The sequence below is a fragment of the Ochlerotatus camptorhynchus genome, unplaced genomic scaffold (genome assembly GCF_037179485.1).
Source record: "Ochlerotatus camptorhynchus isolate MF236.1 unplaced genomic scaffold, CSIRO-AGI_Acam_v1.1 ptg000107l, whole genome shotgun sequence".
NCBI classification, from domain to species: domain Eukaryota; kingdom Metazoa; phylum Arthropoda; class Insecta; order Diptera; family Culicidae; genus Ochlerotatus; species Ochlerotatus camptorhynchus.
This window is the reverse complement of record NW_027040597.1, coordinates 1,499,056-1,522,754: the sequence shown is the minus strand read 5'-3', so window position 1 is coordinate 1,522,754 and position 23,699 is coordinate 1,499,056. Positions and strand designations below refer to the sequence as shown.

The 23,699-nt window shown below is 39.2% G+C and overlaps 1 protein-coding gene across 1 annotated transcript in view; it reads left to right on the top strand.

The window, feature by feature from the left end:
- Positions 1-23,699, top strand: part of dysc (dyschronic) — a 550,335-nt gene that overhangs the window by 291,665 nt on the left and 234,971 nt on the right. Inside the window, exon 13 of the mRNA XM_065219616.1 lies at positions 9,991-10,026. Coding sequence (XP_065075688.1) covers positions 9,991-10,026 — 36 coding nt within the window. The remainder of the gene's footprint in view (positions 1-9,990; positions 10,027-23,699) is intronic.

The following is a 23,699-nucleotide window of genomic DNA, read 5'->3' as shown; positions in this document are numbered from 1 at the left end:
GGGCTCCGTTCTGCAGGGCGGAGAACGGATTGTTGCTCAGCAGCTTTTTTGCTGCTGATACGGTGGCGCTGCTGTCTTCAGGTCTGGGTCGTTTAGTTCCGGGAGGCCCCGGCTGCGGGTCCGCAACGCCTGTCGGGATGGGCAATGGGGTTTTCTTCTGCTTCTTCTGGGCTGGCTCGGTGGTCGCGCCGTCTCCTGGGAGAGTCTGTTTTCCCGGTAAACCGGCACTCGCGTTACCGCGCGATTTCTTACCCATGGCTGGGTCAGCGAGAGCGTCACTACACAACGCGGAGCTAATTCGACTTGCGAACGAACGAACGAAACTAGAGAGAATTCAAATCGACTGAACTGCTCAACAGTCTGGCAGCGAATGATGGGAAAATACTTTATCGGTCGCTTCATAAAATGGTGATACGACTAGACCTGTGCGCCGATCAAAATATTTTCGGCGGCGGCGTGATATGTTATTTTCTTTATGGTAAAATGTTTTCAATATTAACAAATCAATGGTTTTCTGCCAAATTTACAGTGATTTTGTCAGGCAATACAGAAGGAAAATAGGAAAAACAAATCCCGGGAAGATTGGGGACACCCTAGAAGTGGAAGCCAGAAGAAACTTTCGAATGAAGTTTGATGAGTCTTCTGGGTGTGTGGGAATAATCTTTCGACTCTAATGTTGGACTATGGATCAAAGATTGGCGCCATCGCTAAAAATCTGCTATTTATCAATTTTATCTAGATGAACGCGTCATTGGGACGGTACTATTGGATAATTTAGGTCACTATTGAAAATTTAGTCGATTGCTGAATTTATGTATGGGCCCAAATTAGGGGCATTCAGGCCGACATTACATCAATTTCCCCTACATTATTCAGATTCTAAGGTTAAAGAAAAATACCACTTTTTAATTAATGATAACAATCGTTGCAACCCGATGATCGTTTTTTTTTTTTCCTTGGATTTGTTTCCGGTCGATTTTGTTTTCCGTGCTGAGCACCAATGCTATCGACGCCAGGAAGGCAGCTCCCACACCTGGACCGTACCTATCGACCCATGAACCGGGAACCAACGGCTTTACTTCCCTTCCGAAGGAAGGCGTGATCAGAGATGTTATGCCTCAGAACATCCCGGCGGCGCCGACTGGGATTGAACCCAGGCCAGCTAGGGTGAGAGGTAATCACGCTTACCACTACACCACCGGCGCCGCTATGATCGTTTGTTTGAATGCTGTTGAACGTCATAACATTGAAATTTATGCAGAAAATCTACTTTTGTGTTATGAGAAACTCGTCAAAGCAGTCATTGCAGTCTCATGGTGAAATGTTATCAATAGTTTTCTTTATATCTATGACCTAAAATTTTAACGCGGCAATGAAAAACGTAACCATCAGTTTCCCCCCGGATTAAGGAATCCACCATGACAGGCCTGCACAGATCTAGATTTTTTTTTATTAAATTGCCACTTTTACGGATGTTCCGTATCTTCCGTAGAACGTCTCTTCGACGCTACTGCACACATTTTGGTCTCCGATCCAAATTTAGTCTTGTAGCATAACAACAAGCAGTGGTGGATCGCTCCTTTGGGGCTTTTTCATTACTTTTTACTATAGAATGCTAACGTAAAATCCAGTCAACCCATGGATAGTTTAATGATATTACCCAACAAACATTGAATACTGAGTAAGAGCTTATTCAGGCAAAATTCTACTCATTCAGCTAAAAAATTGCTTATTCAGCTTTAAATCAGCTCAAATTGTCTGTTGGGTAATTTCCCTATCAAAATGCAAAACGTCCACACCCTAGAGCCACACTCTGCGTTTTCACTGAAGGTGCACTCGAGAGCGCTCTCAAGTGCAACTTCAGTGAAAACCAAGGCGTAGGTCACTCCACACAGTGTGCCAAAACACTACTTGGGCATACCAGGGCACGCTCATTGGCACTGTTTGGCATCCATGGTTTGAAATATGCATGACCTTTAAAGTTACTGGCAACACTGTGTTATCTCTGCGCCTGCCTGAGGGGAGGTGACTTTCAAATACGAACAATCGTTGCCTACCTCGTATAACTGGTTCCAAACGACAACAAAGCCATAAGCAACGATGGTTTGTTTATGATTGGAACCAAACATACATAGGGAAAATCAATGAGCGTAAACAGGTGAGCCCCAGTAAATTTGTCGTTTCTTTCGTTCTCGGGCTGATAAAATGGATGACGAAGTTTGACGTCACACTCCTTCAACCGTTTGAACAGCGAGAACAAAAGAGATGACAAACTCAATGAGCCTTAGACATTCACATCTCATTGATGGATTTTCAGTAGGCCGATTTGACAGCACATCTCGCCTCATTGTTGCTGTCATTTTTGTTTTGAAACCGTGATTGTGAATTTCCACCAAGTCCACCATGGATCAGCACACATTGCAATGCCTTTCCACAAAATATTCAGCCAACGTTCACACATTTGGACCACCGCGCATACCAAAACCAGGACAATCGCTCAAATTATCAAGAACAGCTGACTACGGACTAACTCCCGTAATAATAAACCCAACATATTTTGGCTATCAGGACCAAGATCAGGATGCTTCGAGCTGTTCGTCATGTAACCGAGCTTTTGTTATCCGCCTGATCATTTCTTAGCCAACTTTACCGCTTCGTCCCATTGAATTGACCACCTCGAACAGTGCATTTGTCTTGTCCCGGTTCGCCATTGTTGATCTTTGCAGCCAATTTCGATCCTCGGACGAGCTTCTCCCGTTACCGAAAGCGTGAATGCGTTCCAATGGTTCCAATATCAGCAGTATGTTTCCCCGGCGGCTGTAAAATTCAAATTCCATCAGATGCGTTTCAATGCTGTTTTTCCGAGTATCTGTAGCAGTCAGTGAAACTTTATCGCCAGTACGAGGGGATCTTCCGGTCGAATAAGTTTATCTTGTATTAGCTTCTCCAACAGAGATGCCTCTCGATCACCGTCCTGGTTCGGATTCTACTACTTTTGTTCTCGCAAACCAGATTATTTTTTCTTCAAAACAAAACATTTAAACTGTCAAAATACCGGGTTGCCAAGCATGCCATTGTTCACAAGTAAACAATGTCAGTTAAATGAGGGGCACTATCGGCACTGCCGGCACACCTGCGGCACACCTGCGGTACACTGAGAAAAAAAAAAGTTGGCGTAAAATGAGTGTGTAGACCACCCCTTGGTAAAATCTCAGAGTGTGACTTCGCGGTGTGTAAAATTTGAATTTTAATAGGAAGATTAATAGCACTTCAATATCTATTTTAAAATGAATTTACCGAAAATTCAATTGGATTTAACGTATGCATTCGCGGAGCATTGCCATTTTTATGGATTATGGATATTCTTAATTTTACGGAGGTCCGTCCCTTGGCCAACAGAGTGCGCATGCTGGTCTCAAATCCAAATTCAGTCATAAAGCTTTTCAACAAATGATTTTAAAAAAATCGCGGAGGTCAAGAATAATTTCTACAAATTGACCACTTTTAAAGATGTCCCAGATCTTCCATAGGACTGTTCCGCGCATTGCTGGTCTCAGATTCAAATTCATTAATGTAGCATCGTTTACTAGCTATTACTAGCTATTTTACGAATTGACAACCTTTAAGACACATCCGATCTTCCGGATGACCGTTTCTTGAACCACTGGGTATGTGAGTGTATCTCAACCTTCAATCTTCATGGTTAGGAATATCGATATTATCGAGAAAAAAAAACTACAAGTGACAGCCGTATGGGGTTGTACGCAATGTTGACGTAGAACTACATGGTCTTATATAATATATCTTAATTGTGCAGCAGGAGCTTGTATTTTATGTAGGAATAGGAATTTTAGCGGGGTTTTCTCTATTTATACTCTTTAGTATGACGAGATTGACATAGATAACCCACAGCAACTCACGAAGAGCTACTGATTCCGATCAATAGCGGTGCGCTTTCTGCCTCCTTCTATGGATGCTCATGTGGACTGCAGCTCGCTGCTTGCAGGCGTACTGGAGAACCCCACCACCTACGCGGTGATGGACTAAACACCGTTCGGTGAGACGGGTTGGAATTCAACTTTGAAATCTGTGTTAGGGAAATCGATTTTCGCAGGCAATCGGTGACAATTTTAATTATCATAGCAACAGTTGCACATTCGTTCAATTTTCCATAGTGAAATTTGGAAAAATGATAAAGTCTGGGAACTGACATCCGATTGATGACCTTGACAAACGTCAAAAAAAATACTCACTTAAAAATTTATGGTGGTCCTGAAAAGGACCGTTTTGTCGTGATGGTTGAGTAATGCTGAGCTATTAGGGTGTTAAACACAGATGAGGCTGCTGAGCTGTATGTTGTTTGGAATGAGGGTGACGCGCTTGGCATAGATGGCCCACAGCGACTCACGAAGAGCTACTGATTCCAATCAATAGCGGTGCAGCTTCTTCCTCCTTCTATTGATGCTCATGTGGACTGCAGCTCACTGCTTGCAGGCAGCCTTTCGTTGGGTACTGGAGAGCAATGTTCAACGCCACGCGCCGAAAGCACTGCTGCTGCTGCTCTTCACAGGCAATCGGTGATAATTTTAATTGTTATAGCTACAGTTGCACATTCGTGCAATTTTCAATAGTAAAATTTTGAAAAATTATAAAGTCTTAAATTTAACAGATGCGTAGAAATATATCTGATCGATTGGTCATAAAATTATTGAAATTGTTCCAGGGGCAACTGAGTTATTAACGTTCAAATTCTTTCATAACTGTGTTACATGTTCCATTTTCGGTTTTCACAAAGTGTACCCCCATATAGAAATCACAGACGTAGTCCTACGTCAAAAAACTAATCACGAAGCTCTGCGACCAGTTTCAGCTCGAAATTCGACGATAGGTTTAGTAACGTTCAACACAAATCAGCAAACGTAATAGCAGCTACCGGTGTGAAATCTGGTTAGCAACGGCATAGCAACGGCTAAAGTTTTCAAACGAGCAGCCTAGATAGCAACGCACCTGTGCGGGTGGCTATTCTAATTTTCCATTTTTCTCTCTTGCTGGTGATCCTTGCAAAAACGGTACTGAATTATATTTTTCTATTGATCAATTTAGATGGTCAAGTTTTAAACCCACCACAGCATGCTTTTGGCGCTACTGTATATGGACGGTCAAATGTAAAATACTGTGATAGCCAAAGCATAGTTCTGTCAAAATCTCAGCATTTTCATTGTTCCATTATTGATCAAGTTTTGGAGAATCTCCGATGAAGCAATTTATTAGAGCACCCGCACTGGTGCGTTGCTATTCGGGTTGCTAGTTTGACCACTTTAGCCGTTGCTATTTTAGTTAGTAACTAGCTTACGCACCGATCATGGTTATCACGATTGTAAATTTATGTTTTCGACTTTCGCACCGGTAGCCGCTAAACTTTTCGTCGAACTTCGAGCTGAAGTTGATCTCAGAGTTTCGTGATTGTTTTTTTTTTCGACTATATAGATATTGGGTTAACTACCCCATTTTCAGCATATTAAGCGCAACCCGTACATTATCTTTCTTAATCTAGCGTATTTTAGCACCAAACGAAATGTTATTATTACTGATGGCTTACAAATTTATTTACCTTGATTTCAAAGATTTGATAAAGAGAAACAAATTGTTGAGATACTGTGTAAAGTCTGTTGAAAGTCAGACACTGTTTCTTGACGCCAAACTCGGCTTACGAATTCTAAACTCGGCCTAACGCATTGAAACGCCAATGAATTTACTTCGGCCTATCGGATTAAGATAAAACATGATTCGGTCGAAGCGCTTCATTTGTATTTGAGAATATTGGGTGCAAACATTCATATCACGCGTTCTTATTGACTTCGTTCGGTAGCATTTGAACTAAAGTATCGTTCTAAATGCACAATTTACCTGTTAAAGTCGAAATAATGGATTTATTTGATGTTTTTTGCTTGATAAGCCCAAAATGGGCGCTTAGGCCGAAATAGTTCCCTACCCTACCTGAATGAACTTTAAAGGTTTTTAGGACAGTTCTTTTGAGGGAACTTCAGGAATGCTTCGAAAGCAGAAGGACAGATCTGAGAAACTAAGGGCAGTTCAACTAATTTCAAGGAAATTGAAACAATGTTTAAGAACTTCCGAGAAACTCAGAAAATGCCCAAAACTTCATCAAAGTACCAAGGCCTTTAATTAAATTTCAGAAACATAAGATAAGTTACATGAGCATCAGGAAAATGTGAGACTATTTAAAGGGAGATCCATGGTTTTCATTTCAGTTTAAAGAGCTGCAAAAAATTGCAGGAAATTCAGCGACAATCAGATTATGTTCAAGGAAATCTCAAGATCTTTTAAAATGTGCAGAAATCTTCAAGGACGTCTAGAGACCTTCAGTAGGGTTAACTACTCCATTTCCGGCCTATTAAGCACAACCCACACTTGGTCTTTCTTAATCTAGCGCAGTTTAGCACCAAACGGAATGTTATTATTACTGATGGCTTCCAAATTTATTTACCTTTACGTACGTACCGTAAGATTTGATAAAGAGAAACCAATCGTTGAGATATTGTCAAAAATCTAACACTGCTTCTTGACGCCAAACTCGGCCTACGCTTGAGCTTGAGCTTGAGCTTGATTGACCGCCCACGGTTGCTACTCTGTTACTGCCAGATCAGCTGTAATTGCACAGAGAACCAATAGACGATGCTTGGGACTAGCAATCATCCTCAATGTGTAAAAACTGGTGATCTTAAATTAGGCAATACCAGCGCCGGCCGCGCCCGAACACAGGTCAAGAAAGGAATGGGAAGGATTGTGTTGACATGACACTCGCTTTGATGGAAGCCGAGAACACCTCTGCACTTCCACGAGGAATCACTGGGATGTTGGATAAGAGGGTTGGGTTTGCAGCAGGGTTCGTTTTGGTAAACGATAAGCTGAATTGATGTCCTAACGATCATATAACGCGAAGGAGCTTGGGACTAAACCCACGGTCTTCTGCTCAGTAAGCAAAAACGTTTGCTACTAGGCAGACGAGCACCTTTTTAATCACCGAGTTGCTGTTATTACCATGTAGTCATATTAACAAATAAAACGATTGACGAATCTTGAATGTGGATGGGCCTGAGATTAGACTCATGATGTTCTGCTCAGTAAGCAAAAACGGTTGCTCTAAGGCCACCGAGCCCCTCATATCACATAATACCGTTGCTCAAATTTGTGTATCCATTCAAACCCGGAACCAACGACAACAACGAGTTTCGCAAAATACACGATACACAAGCGATTTTACCATAAATCTCTTTGATATGTAAGGACCTGAGACCACGTTTTTCTGCTCAGTAAGCAGGCCACTGTAACCGACGATCTTTCAAATCCGAAAACTAAAAACTACGAAAAAGTACTTAGGCCTTCATTAGGTTCCGCTTTCACGCGACGTTCAATGACAGGGTCCTATCCAGGATTACATCTGAAAAATCCAAATCTGGCCAACGCCCACCCTAAACCTAAACGTGTTCTAATCCACCTGAAATGACTAACGAATGGAAGACTTTGACTACCCAGTCATGCAATAGTCTCATTCCGTGCCTTATGGCAACTTGATGATTCTATTGCGCTCATCTTTTGGCACCACCCAGGGGAGACTTGGTCCTGTACCCAATGCTTAACTTATCTCCATTCCACTCAGCTACTCGCAATTTATTGTGATATAGTGGGCGGAATATTATTATATGAGACAATTCAATGCAGACGTCTTTCCAAATTTGGCAGATCGACAGGTAATCGGTGAGTTACCACGATAGTTGCTATTCAACAACTCGACAACGTCCCATCGTCAACGCCTGCTATGAGAATTTCCCATTGCAGAGGCCAACGAAATGACGTCATCGAGCTATCGATCAACTACCCTGGTTATCGCCTGGTACCTTATAGCACGATGCTAGGAGGCGAACCGGAAGAATCGATGAGCTACCTCTCCCCCACTTGACGCCAAACTCGGCCGACGAATTCTAAACTCGACCTAACGCATTGAAACGCCAATGAATTCACTTCATCCTATCGGATGAAGATAAAAATTAATTCGATCGGAACGCTTAAATTCCTTATAACGGGAATAATGGGTGCAAACCTTCATACTACGCGTTCTCATTGACTTCGTTTGGTAGCTTATTAGCTAAAGTATCGTACCAAACGCATAATTGACATGTTAACTCTGAAATCATGGAATTATTTGAAGTTTTCTGCTCGATAGGCCCAAAATGGGCGATTAGGCCGAAGTAGTTCTCTACCCTATATAGATTTTTTGGTAGTTTCATTATATTTTAGGAAGTTCTCGGACCTTCACAGACGATCAAAGATCTTCATATCGGTTTCATTAACTTATGTAAAGAAAAAAATTCTTCTTCTTCTTCTTCTTCTTCTTAGAAAATTGCAGGATCTTTCAAGTAGTTCAAAGGAATTATGCGATATTTCAATAATATTTGTGATACTTCAGAAATAATGCGGGGTCTTTAGGAAATTTTATGAACACTTTTAAAATTTCCGGAAAAATAGAAAAAAATATTGAAAATCAGGAAAGATTCAAAACCTCAGGGAAGTCCAATGAAGTTCAGGTAGGATGAGAAATTTTTGATGAAGTGCCGTGAGCTTCAATGAAGTTTTCAAAACTTCAGGCATTGTGGGAACCTCAAGGAAAACAAAGAACTTCAAAGTGATTCAATTAAATGCAGATACGTAGAAACTTAAATAAATTCTACAGAACTTAAGGGTAGCTCAGATATCTTTCGGGCAGTTCTAATTATTGACCAGCTTTACGGATGTTCCGGATCTTTTTGAGGACCCTTCCGTGGCCACCAGAGTGTACATACTGGTTTCAAATCCAAATTCATTCATGCAGCATCAGAACAAGTTGATTAATCAAATCTAGATTCTTGTCTGCTAATTTCCCACATTTACGGATGTTCCGGATCTTCCAGAAGACCGCTTTGCTGTCCACATTTTTGTCCCAGATCGAAATTCATCCATAAATCATTTTCAACAATCACGAAAATGATAAAAAAAAAACTGACATTTCACAGATAGGAACGCTGGAGTTGGTTGCTATCGCACTGCTATATTTGACAATCCGCTGTTTATTGAGAGCCAGATTGTTATTTCCCGCACGTGAATAGCAAACCCCGGTGTGGTTGCTGCGTTACGGTGGAGGTTGCTAAAATAGCTTTAGCAACGCATTGGTGCGGGTGCCCTTTATGAAAAGTGTCTCACGGCAAAAAATTCTGCTCACAACACTCTTTTTGAGGTTCTCCAGAGGTTGAATTGATCGCTTAGTTTTTGGCGTATTAAAACTTCACAAAACACCTCAAGATAAGGCATGGGAAGAGATTCTTGGATTCTTGGGAAATGTTATACATAGTGTTCAAAATATTGCGCATCATAACGCATCATTGTACGATTACAGCGCACTACTTTCAACACTATGCTTAACCTATAAAACGAGAGTAAAATCGATTGCGCTTGTTTATTTTATTCTATTGGGAGATTTTAGTTGCAGGCTAGTTAGCTTGTCGGTTTTTCCAGTTTTCAACTGTAACGACAATATTTTTGTTCAAGCTCAAACATCGCCTGGAGAGTTTCCCAAACTCCATCCGATTCATAAAACATATAATGATGTTGAAACTTGGATAATAAATAAGGGTCGAAATACTTTGCAAAGGAAAGCTTATTTGGTTCGACTAAATTTGGACCGCTTCCTTATCGGAGGCAGAAGCATCCTTTTCCTTGGGACGACGGCAAAATACAACAAAGCGGCGCAAATGGGGCAGCCAATAACGTACCGAAATTGATGGGACTTTCTAAGTTAATTGGCGTCTGGACAGGGGCGAGGGTGTCATTGTTTATAATCACATTATTTATCGCTGTCATCGCGCGATGAAGAAGGCGAGCTTTCGATACTCCCCCATATCTTATAATTTTCTTTCGTTCTTTATTTTTTTTCAGAGAAAAGATCTTTTACCTCATTCGCACGATTTGCCGGTAAGTACCGTACAAAGTTCACCAACAAAAAATCCACAAACCCCACGATGCAAAGAAATTCCGAAAGAAACTCTACTACGTCTTGAAGCGATTACTTTCTCACATCGATTATTTTCCTTCAGCTCACACATCTCTCACATTTACTGTTTCATAGAAAAAAAATGTACAAAACAAAATTAAGATTGGTTTTTTTTTTCGATCAAGTAAAACTAGGCATTAGAGGTAGAGAAAGCTAGAGCTTAGTTCGAAATTTAGGACTCGTAGGCTGTTGGATGAAAAAAAAAATCTAAATTTTCAAATCGCAACAATTGGTACTTCACTTGAGAGACACGAAACAGTTGAAGCAGTAATTGTTCCTTAAATCTTTGCTTATAACATTCAACTTCACATCGCGCAACATTTTTGTTTTCTCCTGATCTGCTTCATCAATCCGACTTTGCTTTCGCATTTCACACGTTTTTTCGCATGATTTCTTTTTTCGAATCTCACATTTTAAGAAAACATACACAGAAGAAGCAGATAAGAATATCACAATCACAATCACCTAGACAAACAACAGGCAATTTGACTGGGATCGCACTTCTGAGTCAGACCCGGAGTGGTTTGTACTCTTGATCTAGATTGCTGCTAAATAGTTGACACTTGTTTTTGTCGCAATCGCAAAATGATAACAGCACGGCAGCCGTCCGCCCCGCAACACGTACTTTATTGGCTGGCGGCTGTCGATTGATATGCAAGAAACGGAAAGGGTTATCTTGCGATAGGTAATTTGAGCCGGACGGTTCCGGTTCGGACCATTCAATGGGAACAGATTGTAAAGAATGAAATGCAGATAGATATTGATTATCGACGGTTGATCCACTTCTTTTGTACATTAATTATTTGTCATACGTGAAGCAAATGAGATACAAGATACATTCGAGTTACTTACATTTGTCTGAATCAACTTTGAGCAATCCACTTGTGAATGTTTACGAAAGAATTTCATACCCTTAGTTACACATGACTCGACCCGCTTGACCGATTGCTATTCAAGGGGTACTTGAGGACACTTCAGTAAGGATGGCAATGGATTTATGTGATTACTCATGTCATAACTAATCAGTTAAGATTAATGTATCGTCAATTAGTCTTACCGTTTTCGGTTGCAGGCATTTTTGAACATGCTCGCTGGCGATTGATTGAATCTTCAAATTACTTGTCACAGTTATTACAGTTCTTCTAAGCTATTCGCATTTAAATTAATTTAACCGATTCATTCCCACGGGGTCGTATATGATCCCTACCCGAAATCAACTTTCAGCTAGACGATAATTATCAAATTATCAATATGGTAGATTAATTACGCGACATAATCGAGAGCTTTCCATCACTCTTTTCTCTGACGAAGCTGTCTTTGGGAAACCAGAAAAATCTGAAATTTCCGTCACGTTTTATCCGGTGTATTTTTACAGAAGGATGCCATGCAATTTTTCAAATAATCACTACCGATACGGTATTCGTTTTACCTAAAGTGACTGAAAAATAAATTCAGCCTATTTACCGTGACGCTTCTTCTTAATTCCTTTATTTAACGTCGGTCTCTGCTCCGCAATCTAGTGCCAATCGCCGACGGAACCGTGACGCCTAAACAGACGACAGTCACTCAAATTAAAAGTCACTCGAAGTAAACACAAAATTACTGGTTGCCAAACCTTGCAGACAAAATAACTTTGTTGACCGTGCAAACAAATTAAGTTTTATTCTCCCCGCGCGTCTCTTATAAACCATCGTCTCTGCCTTAGACAACCGTTTTGGCATATCATAATCGAGATTTTTCATTGGTGCTAATCGATATGGGGGAAATGGATGTAATGTCGGCCTAAATGCCCCTAATTTAAACCCATACATAAATTTTCAATAGCGACCAGACATATCCATTAGTACCGTCCCAATGACGCGTTCATCTAGATAAAATTAATAAATGGCAGATTTTTAGCGATGGGCCCAATCTTAGATCAATAGGCCAACATTAGATTCATTTCCCCTATCTGAACCAATTTCCGCTAGCCGCTTTCATCACCTGGTAAAATATGCTTTAAAACAAATATCCCACTACACTCGGGTTGTTGAGCATCGTGAAATATTTCAATAAAGCTTTCCCAGCTTGTAGTGGTTTGTCTATTCATCGCTAGGTGGCTACGTACACTACACGGCTGCGGAGACTACTCAAAATAGAATACACGGCAAATGAAACCCTTTCATATTTGAGTATCGTTCACTCAAATTCGCAAAAACGTGGGTCACTCATTGAATGTGTAAAATTTACTGAGCTTTTTCAGGAAAAACTTATCGAAATCTAGAGCGCTTTCACTCAGTCTACTACTATACTCATAAACTGAGTAAAATTTTCGTCGATTATCCTCATATTAAAGAAGTTTTTTTTTCCTAGAAATGCTCGGGAAATTGTACTCATTCAATGCATTAATATCAGATGCTTATTTTTTAGAAAGAGAGGATTAATTTTTAATCATTCGATATGATTAAACTGAGTTTCATGAGTTGGTTGGAAATGCTAACATGAAGCTTTAGTGTGATGATTTATTAGCTAGAGAATGATCTTTAGAAGAGGGTAGGTGGATAGTTCCGTTAGAGTACGGCAGTATGAAAATTGAATAGAAGTTGAAAAGGAGCGAAGGGCCATTAAAGCGACAGTTTTACAAGATAGCCGCACATTTTTGCCTAGCCCGTACGATGTACGCGGGGACTCGTACGGGCTAGGCAAAAATGTGCGTCTATCTTGTAAAACTGTCGCTTTAATGGCGACTTAGGTATTAAATGTAATGTATTTTGAAACGAAGTTTTATTTTCCAATGTTTATTTTCTTATTATGACAGTAGATAAACATAGTAGATAGATCGGGTTTTAATGATATTGGGAGAAGTATGTTATACCCCGTTCACATTATAGCCTATATCACGTAATATAGGCTGTCTTGCAATGAGCACTCATACGTAGGATTTCCAGTGAAAACTAGATGTATGAGTGCTCCTTGCTCCGTGATATACGCTGTAATGTGAACGGGGTATTAGAAATATATTAATTTTTCTTCCGACATATAGTCGATTCCGAAAGAATCGATTAAACTCATATCGAAAACGGCAAATAAATCCTGATGAATAAAGAAATGAGTGTAAACAAAATCAAACAAAAATTCCTTTTATACCCCGTTCACATTACAGCGTATATCACGTGATATACGCTGTCTTGCAATGAGCACTCATGCATCTAGTTTTCACTGGAAATCCTATGTATGAGTGCTCATTGCAAGACAGCCTATATTACGTGATATAGGCTGTAATGTGAACGGGGTATTAACATTTCCTGTAACATGTCACGAAAATCATAGCTCTCAGAATATCATCCGAAACCGATTTCTCCGTACATCAATCGACTACTCCACCAACTCCTGGATATATTGGTTGCAAACGTCCGGCCACGGGTTCAAAATTTAACATTTACCAATAGTTGTAGACATTTGGCTTCATATCCAAACCAGGGTTTTTATCTTGCTCTCTTGAAGCTGATAGGTTGAAAACCAAAAATATTGTTGTTTACTTTTGCTAAGCAAGCATCCTCTTGAAATGCAAAACACTTCGAGTTTGTATGTTTTTCAATGTAGCGCAGATTCATGAATATTGTAAATGAATGTAGCGTGCAATGCACTTTAATTTATTATGTGGGATATTTCATCATTCCATAGTTAGAAACATGAGAAATAAGTGTGTAAAACACATTGTATCAATGTGGAAAACACATACAATCATTGTGATTGATCAATTGAACAGGCAAAGGTTAAAACACATGAATCTGACGTGCACATTTTTTTGAGTGTAGGAGGAGGACAATATTTTCACCTTTCCTGATTGGAAGATTGCCGCAAAAGCTCAACGCAGATGTCGCCACTGCATGATGATGATAATGTTGACAGACTGCATATAAAATTCGTGAAAATTAGCATTAAATCATAATTTTCATCAAGCCTGCGTGAAATCCTTCCAATATAACATTCGAATTGAAGAAGAAAACGTTTTTACGATCAGACTGATGTGCAGCTTTGACTTTTCCAGGTGAACTTTCATAAGATATATTCATTTCATTTCACGGCTCCATCAATGCTGCATCGTAAATATGATGGTAAACAAAAGTAAATTGCTCAATTACTCAAAATAAAGATGATTTGTCATCTTGTTATCACTTTGAAGACCATCTAGCACCATTTTATAGTATGGTGCGTGTTGAGTAAATCAAGCTCCGGAGCGTTTTTCGTCAAAAATTGTGAGTATCAATATGTTTGCTTAAAAAAGGCCAAAATGAGCATTTATTGAATTTGGCGTCCCATACAACCAATTCTCTATTACCACTAGCATGATACAACCTTTCCTAAGTAAATTCACTTAATTTCCACTTTCATCTTAGTGAAAATCGCACATATTAACCATTTTCCGAAAAATGCAGCTGCGCAGGAGGTAACCTCTCGCTGTGGGTGCAAACTTGTTATGCATTATTTTCCGTAAAAACATCTTCGAAACATACCGAAATAATAACAATTTGTTTTCAAACACGTTTTCTTACACGAGTCAGGCAATAGTTTCCAGGGGAAATTAGTAATTTTTCTTTTTGGACCGATTTTCCTCAAAAATCGTCTGTTTTACTTGGAAAATTTGGAAACTATCCTCCTTCTAGTAGTTCTCACTTCGAAATGTAGGAGGCGAAAGCTTGGAAAAGTTTCACTGCAAGACGCCAATAGAAAAACTTAAGGACTACTCAATTAATCGTGATTTGTTGTCTTTGACATCATCCACATCCAGAGGGCCAGTCACTTTCGAATGTATGGAAATGGTAGGAAACCATTTGGAAATGCATGAAAATTTTCAGTTTTTATTCATTATCGTCTTTATGGGCAGTTTTAGATGCATTAAAATTGCACGAGTACATTACTATACGCCTTTTTAATAGAAACTAAACGATCGATTCAACCTCTGGTGATGAATAGGAAAACGTCAAAAAGAGTGTTGTGAGCAGAAATTACTACCGTGAGACAGGAAACGGAACACTTTTTTTTACTTTTCCTGATAAATTGATTTATCAGAGATGCTCGAAAACTTGATCTACAGTTAAAAAAATTAATTCTGTAACGTTTTTGCAAAGATCCTGCTGGTGTTCAGGAATATTTTTGTTGAGAAAAATAGAAAATTATAAAAATGCCTTAGTGGCTATGATCTTCCGGATTTCTTGTGTGTGAATAGTTCAGGTACAAATCAATTCAGATCTGTGGAAAATCGTACAATAAGACAATTACCGACGGAAATTGGCAAGACATTGAATTAAAAATGCTTTAATTTGCGTTGTGAAAAAAAAGTTATTCTGATGTAAACAAACGGTTTGGTTGAAGTTTCTTCTTGAGCTCGCGTGGCGCACTCTACGTTGGTGGTGCATTAAAAAGGCCTATGGCGATAAGGTATACACTCGTTTATTTGTTTTCTTCTGTGAAAGCATATTTAGTTACAAATCGTGGATTTTCTGATATTCTCCATACTGCAAAAATGATTTTCATACCACTGAAGGGGCGACATCTCTCGGATCTTCAGTATAGCTACTACTCAAATCATATAATTAATAGGCCTTTTTAATAGAAACTAAACGATCGATTCAACCTCTGATGGTGAATAGGAGAACGTCAAAAAGAGTGTTGTGAGCGTAAATTTTTGCCTTGAGACATAGGAAGCGGAACACTTTTTTACTTTTCCTGATAAATTGATTCATCTGAGATGCTGCAAAACTTAATCTACAGTTGAAAAATTTAATTCTGTAACGATTTTGAAAAGATCCTGCTGGTGTTCAGGAATATTTTTGTTGAGAAAAATGGAAAATTAGAAAAGTGCCTTGGTGGTTATGATCTTCCGGATATCTTGTGTGTGAATAGTTAAGGTGCAAATCAGTTCAGATTTGTGGAAAATCGTACAATAAGACAATTACCGATGGAAATTGGCAAGATTTTGAATGAAAAAAGCTGTTATTTGCGTTGGGGAAAATACTTATTCTGATGTAAACAAACGGTTTGGTAAACGTTTCTTCTAGAACTCGCGTGGCGCACTCTACGTTGGTGGTGCATTAAAAAGGCGTATAGTTGAAGTACAAATCAGTTCAGGTCGGTGTAAAATCGTAAGGTAAAGACAATTATCGATGGAAATTGGCAATTCAATGAAAAATGCTTTAATTTGCGTTGTGAAAAATCCTCATTTTGATGTTAACAAACGGTTTGGTTGACGTTTCCTCTCGAACTCGCCTGGCGCCCTCTAATTGGTGGTGCATTAAAAAAGCCTATATTGGTATCTAGTTCGGAAATCGGTATATCTGGCAACGCTGCTCACAACACTCTTTTTGACGTTCTCCTATTCACCATCAGAGGTTGAATCGATCGTTTTTTTTTTCTATTAAAAAGGCCTATTAAGGCCAGGGAAATACTTTTTAAACATTATTTAACTTCCTGGATTTTCTACCAACTTTCCTCTGGAATTTTCTATTTACGATTCCTCTCGGAAACTTACTTCGACTTCCCTTGGAAGCTTCTTCAGCCTTCGCTCGAATGATTCTTCCTGGAACTTCAGGGATGCTTCTAGATTTTGATTGCGGATCCACTGCGGAAACTTCAGAAAAATCCAGACTTTTGAGTAAGTTTCGATAACTTTAAGAATGTTTTAATAAATTCTGTTAAAATTCTAAAACCCGGTCCAGTGAGCACCTGTGAACTTAAGGAAACATCATAAATATTTTGGATACTTCACAAGTCCAAAGAACTTCTGGAAAATTTAATAGTTTTCAGAACAGTTCCATTAGTTTCAGGAGAATTAAGAGAACTTTAGGAAGCTCTGAGAACATCAGGACAATCAGATCAGATCAATAAATTTCAAGGAAATCGTAAATTTTAAAGAAACATGGCAATTTCCGAAAACTTCAGCAATGTTCCAAGGGGCTCATGCAAATTTAAAAAACGTTAGAGAAGTTACACGAACATTAGAACATTGTGAGAACATTTTATGGGAAGTTTCGTGCTTATTAATGGCAGTGTCGATCACTTTTAAAAATTAGAAAAATCGGGAAGATCAGAGAACTTCAATGCTGATTGGCAATAAATTGAAGAAAATTGTGAGAGCGCTTAAGAAATTTCGTAATCATCAAGGAAGTCTAGAGACCTTCAAAGTTGATTAGAGATATTCTGGTAGTCTCATTATAATCAGGGAAGTTTCAAGTATTTCAAAGATGATCAGAGTACTCCAAAACATCCCGAGGAAATATGGAATATTCCTGACTACATTTCAGGAATGCTCCAAAAACTTCAGGGGCATTGCGGGGTCTTCAGGGATGTTTTGTGACCATTTGGAAAATTTTCTGGATCATTAGATCATCCCCCAAGAGCTCTTTCTTCCGGAATTATGTCCTTGTTTCTTTCGACTGTTCCGTAAGCGCTCTGGCCTTTCTCCAGATTTTTTTTCCAATCTACCTTAGGAAGTTTCTGCCAGCGTCTCCAGGAAGTTTCTTCGGTCTTCTCCAGGAAGTTCAATTAAACTTCTCCCAGAAATTTCATTCGTCTAGTTCTGGAATTTTGTCCAGTTGGTTTTTTTACTTCTTTTGGAAGGTTTTTCCGAGTTTCTTCTGGCTTCACCTGGAAATGGCTACTTCTGGAATTTATTTCCGATTTCAAAGTTTCAAAGTTTCACAATTTATGTCTTGGAAGTTCCGTGGATGTTTTTCCGACTTCTCTCAGAACTTTCCTCAAATTTCCTCCAGGAGAACTTCTTTCTTCTTTCTCTGGATGTTGTTTTCTGCTTCCTACAGAAACTAATTCAAGGATTCCCTGGAATTTTCCAATCATAGTCCAAAAGTTAAAATTTTCGCTTTCAAAAACGACAAAAATATAAAATTAATTAAAATAGAAAATACTGATAAATACCGATTTTTTAAAACCTTTGATACCGATAAGCTTAAAAACATTCTGGCAACGCTGGTTGTGAGCATACATTTTTGCCTTGAGACATAGGAAGCGGAACACTTTTTACTTTTCCTGATAAATTGGTTTATCTGAGATGCTGCAAAACTTAATCTACAGTTGAAAAATTTAATTCTGTAACGTTTTTGAAAAGATCCTGCTGGTGTTCAGGATGAGAAAAATGGAAAATTAGAGAAGTGCCTTAGTGGTTTTGATCTTCCGGATTTCTTGTGTGTGAATAGTTAAGGTGCAAATCAGTTCAGATATGTGGAAAATCGTACAATAAGACAATTACGGAAATTGACTGGATATTGAATGAAAAATGCTGTTATTTGCGTTGGGGAAAATACTTATTCTGATGTAAACAAACGGTTTGGTTGACGTTTCTTCTCGAATTCGTGTGGCGCTCTCTACGTTGGTGTTGCATTAAAAAAGGCGTATAGACATATGATACTGAAAACATAATTTCTTTTCAGATTTTTAGGTGTAAACATAGACTTGAGCTTTTCTATCACTGTAGCAGCAACCTGATTTAAATATAATGCTCCATTTTCAAAATAAAAGCATTTTAAGATTGCACTCGTATACTTCCCCGTGGAAAATAGGCGAAGACAGCTTTGCCAGAATTCAAGCGACGGATACAATGGCGCTGCGCTTGAGTGAATGTGGAAGCAACGCATAGAAAAATGAGCAAATACACAAACCCTTCTTCTGAGGATTTAATCTTTCCTATCAAATTCGTTCGAAGCATTTACCTTTGAGCGGCAGATGACGCGATTGTACCTGTCTTACAGCGTTCGTATGTGAAAATGGAAGAGTTGCCAGTCTTCTTGAATTGTTGGCGAAAATAGGCGAATCCAAAAAAAAACTAAGCGGTCGTTTCAGCCTCTGGCGGTTAATAGGGGAACCCTCAAAAGAGTGATGAGGGTGGACATTTTCACCGTGAAGCATAGGAAGAGGAGAATATTTTCACCTTTCCTGATTAATTTATCCACCGCAGGGGCTTGAAATCATCATCCACGTGGAATATTTTGTTTTCTGTACCGGGTTTGCAGTGATCCGGCTGATGCTTCCATAAGTTTTTGATGAGAAAAATTAAGATTTATTAAATTGTCCCAGCGTTTATGATCTTCCGGATTTTTAATGTGTGGGTTCAGCTGGAAATCAGTTCAGATCTGTAGATAATCGAAAAATACGACCACTCCCGATGGAAATTTGCAAGTTGTGCAATAAAATGTACATTGTTTTGAGTTTTGAAAATCGTCATTATGATGTTAACAAATGGATTGGATGACATATCCTTTCAAAATCGGCTAGCGCACTCTACATTGATGGTGCATGAAAAGAGTCTATTTTGAAACCATCATCACTTTCATAGTTCTTCTATTCTCTACGAGTGCCACCTTTGATTTGCCAAAAGCGTTTGTATCGTTCCAAGTCTCTGGCAGGTGGAAATGAAGACACGGCGAATGAGAACGACCCAAATTTGAATTTAGTTCACTCATAATCGCCAAAAGTGCAGGAACTCAGCGATGATTAAATTTGCCTCGTTTTCCCAGGATTTTCCAGGGAAAAATTCGCAAACTTGAGAAAAGTAAAGATTGGATTCAAACAGTGTATTGGTACTACTCTGAGACTGAATAAAATTTTCGTCAATTTTCTCATTTTCCGGCAGATTTTTTAGGTTTTCCACAAAAAACCATGAGACAAATTTTACTCATCGCTGAGTTTCTGCACTTTTGGCGATTATGAGTGAACTAAACTCAAATTTGGGTCGTTCTCATTCGCCGTGTAGAACCGTGTTTATCCCTTCGAAAACTTGCCAATTTCGAAGTGGTGGAGGACGAAAGCAGCTCGGATGAGAGTGAATCCAGCTCAGCTGAAGCCGAGTTGTCCATGTTCCATCGGACGGATGTATCAATTAGCACCAATCCTCTGCCGTATGGAATGAGCATTCTGATTGGTATCGACATTGATTTGATGGCCGCAGCTCAAATCTCCACCTAGGAAGGCTTTCTTTGAAAAGTGCCATCTACAAAGGCATCCAATGACAAAATTTGAACTGATTTGTGAAGATATGGTTGGTTCGTTGTGGGAAATTGTTGTTCAAATCGGAGGCTCTTGTTCTAGGTCTGCTTGGCGCAGAGCGTGTGTTCCAATTGCAGTAATAGCTTCCTGCCGAGCTCGAAGTTTCGTCACCACAGCAACATGGAACTGTGTTGGTTAAAATACCTGTTCATCAACTTTCTCATCTGGTTGAAGCACATCAATTACCGCACATTTGATCACCAGACCAGGAGCACCTAGACAGCATTCCAGATTTTATGACCAAGAAGAACAATTTAGTTGAAAACAAGAACGTCATCGTTGTATTAAAGCAAGTAAAGAAGTAAGCCCCAAAAGAGAAACTTCAGCTGAACAACAAGCAGGAAAGCCATCCATTTGTAGGTGATAGCTGAAATATTCACCTAAATTTGGTCTCCAAGGATAGAGGATAACCTGTTGTAGCCGCTTCAAATGGAAGATATGGAGGACGTCCTTCTCTAATATCCCGGGTTTAGTTTCCAACGAAAGCGCACAACATGAATTTTTTTCAAACTCAGTTAACCGTTACAACCACGTCAGCCAGTGTGCCGTGGAGCCCCAATAAGTTATTCGTTTCAATTACTAATTGTGATAGCAAATTAATCTTGATAAATCGTTGTTTTTTGTTTTGTTTGAAAACATCAATATTGAGCAAGGAATATGAAACCAAAAAATAATGCACTACCCCGAATAAACTGTATGCATACATTGTACACAGAAAATTTTTTGAATTTTAGTTATCGCGTAAAATCTCTCTTCGTTTAATTTTGAGCTACCCTAATAAAAATAACCATAAAAGAGAGTTTAACGACGTGTTCGGGGTATCATCCAAACCATTTGTGGGATAGTTTACCCATCCGGGATACAGTTCGTTTATGGTATTTGTTTATTAGGGTATACTTGGCATAAACAGCGAATTTTTTTGCAAGCTTGCATACAATATTGCTAATTTATGCGATATTGCACTTAAATTTACACGAAATGTCGCGTAAATTTATGCTAAATCTAGCGTTAATTTTATGTGCGTTATATCTCGCAGAAATTTACGTGAATTTTTCAAACGGTGTAAGAATATTTCTTTGTTCTATAATATAGCACGCATAAACCATGGGCCCTTAAAGATGTCACTTCATGGCGAAATGACAACTTGTCACTCACGGTGAAGTGATTCCCATTTGATTTACACGACAATCACTTCACCGTGAGTGACAACTGGTCACTTCAATTCGTTTTCACCGTGAAGTAACACTCGCAATAAGGGCCAATTTTAATGCTAAATTTCACAGACAGAACATCAGAGAAATTTGCAAAACTTCAGAGAAATTTACAAAACTGCAAAGAAAGTTTGTATATCTTCAGATAAATTTGCAGAACTTCAGGAAAATTCGTAGATCATCAAAAACTTTGCAGAATTTCAAAGAGGTTCACAGAACTTCAGAAATGTTGATAGATCATCAGAGAAATTTGCAAAACATAAGGGAAGCTCACAGAACTTCAGGAAAATTCGTAGATCATCAAAGTAATTCAAGTTGAAGATTGAAAAACATCTGCCGTAGCATTTGAGAAAGTTCAAGGAAGTTTACAGAATATCAAGGAATTTCGTAGAAATTCAGGGAAATGTTAAGAACTTCATATCTGTGCTGTTGAATATTTCCAGAAGAATGATCATACTGAAGTCTTGAGTGCTTACGATAATTTCTGAGCATGCTGGTATCTTTTTAGATTTTTTCGAAGAACTTTGAACTCTCGGACAGTCTAATGAGTTCGCTCTTAGTATTCTCCCGATATTTCAGATGAATTTTCTCAGGAAAAAAAAAATGTTCGGCTAAATGCTTCTCCGGACCTCACCTTTGAATTAATTTGTCATACTCCTAAAAAATGCAATGGAATTATTCTCAGAACTGAATTTATTTCTAAAATCGCTTTGGATTGTCTCCTTTCCTTTGAATTTAACTTACTGTTTCTAAATTCTCCTTATAAATAAATGTAGTTCTACTAAAATATTCCTTAGATTTAGCATAGCATATGCAATTGTACACATTGCGGGTGGTCAACTATCCTCACAAATACCTCACCTCACATTAGCTTATTTGAAGCGTTGGGAGTTTATAGCAGTTTACCGATCTTTATACAAGTTGAGCGAATTCCAAGTAGAGCAAGGAATTTTGTAGAAGTTCTTGGCATTACATAGGAGCTCTGTTAGAATTTGGAGGATTTCGGGGGATTCCGGGAGTTTTGTAGATGGAAATATTGTAGAAATTCCAATTTTAGTCTGAGATCTTGATCAAACTTCAGGGAGCAGTAAATTAAATTTAAAAGTTCAGACATCTTTGATAAAAAAAAAATAGTTTCGAACCAATTCTATTAAGGTTTCCGTTTTTGCCATTTTTTATCATCTGAAAATCACTTTCGGTACAACAACACCAGCACAAAATATTAAGAACCGCTCTTTTTCGGCGGCAAAAACGCTGCAGACAGCGAACGCAAAGGAAACGCTGCCAAAACGCGCGAACAGTGTCAACTTGCCGCGTTGGTTTGAGCGCTTTCGTAAGCCACCATGCATTTAAAACACGGCAAATTTTCTGAGGCGAATTATTCGCTGCCGCCGCGTTAAAACCGCGCCAGTTTGGGGGGACCTTAATACTTCTTTAGAAAAGTCCCAATAGCTTCGGACGTTTTCCTTGATTTGTTTTCCGTCGATCTTGTTTTCCGTGCTGAGCACCAATGCTATCGATGCCAGGGAGGCAGCTTCCACACCAGGACCTACCTATCTAACAATCAACACATGAACCGGGGACCAACGGTTTTACTTCCATTCCGAAGGAAGGCGTTATCAGATTGAACCCAGGCCTACTGGGGTGAGAGAGAATCATCGGACTTTTTAAAGGGCGAACACGAAATTATTGCGACACATTCAACAGGGCATAACTTTTTACCATTGGGTAAAAATCAACCAAATTTTGCACACTTTCTCATTGATGTGTATTGTGTACATGCTGTCAAACTCGAAGTCGTGTTTTTCGATTCAACGAAAATGGAGGTGAACCAACGCGAGTTGAGAGAACAAATTATTTCCAAACACCTGGAATTTCCTGACCTGTTGCACCGGCAGTTGGGAAAAATGTTGAACATTCACCATTCAACCGTCTCCAGAGTGTTGAAGCGGTTCCAGGAGCGGTTGACGTTGGACCACGGCAAAGGAGCTGGAAGAAAACCGGGACCGGAGAACAAAAAAACGGAGGGAAAGGTGAAGCGGATGATTAAAGCAAATCCCAACGTCTCAAGCCGTGATTTGGCTAAAAAGATCGGCATGTCGCAGAGCTACGTCCAGAATGCAAAGAAGAGAGCTGGACTACATACATACAAGGTACAGAACTTCCCAAACCGCGATGAGCGGCAACAATCGACGGCTAAAACTCGGGCACGGAAGCTCTACGAGAAGATGCTGACAAAATATGGCTGCTGTGTGATGGACGACGAAACGTATATAAAAGCCGATTTTAAGCAAATTCCGGGGTTGGAGTTTTTCACCGGCAAGAGCAAGTTCGATGTGGACGAC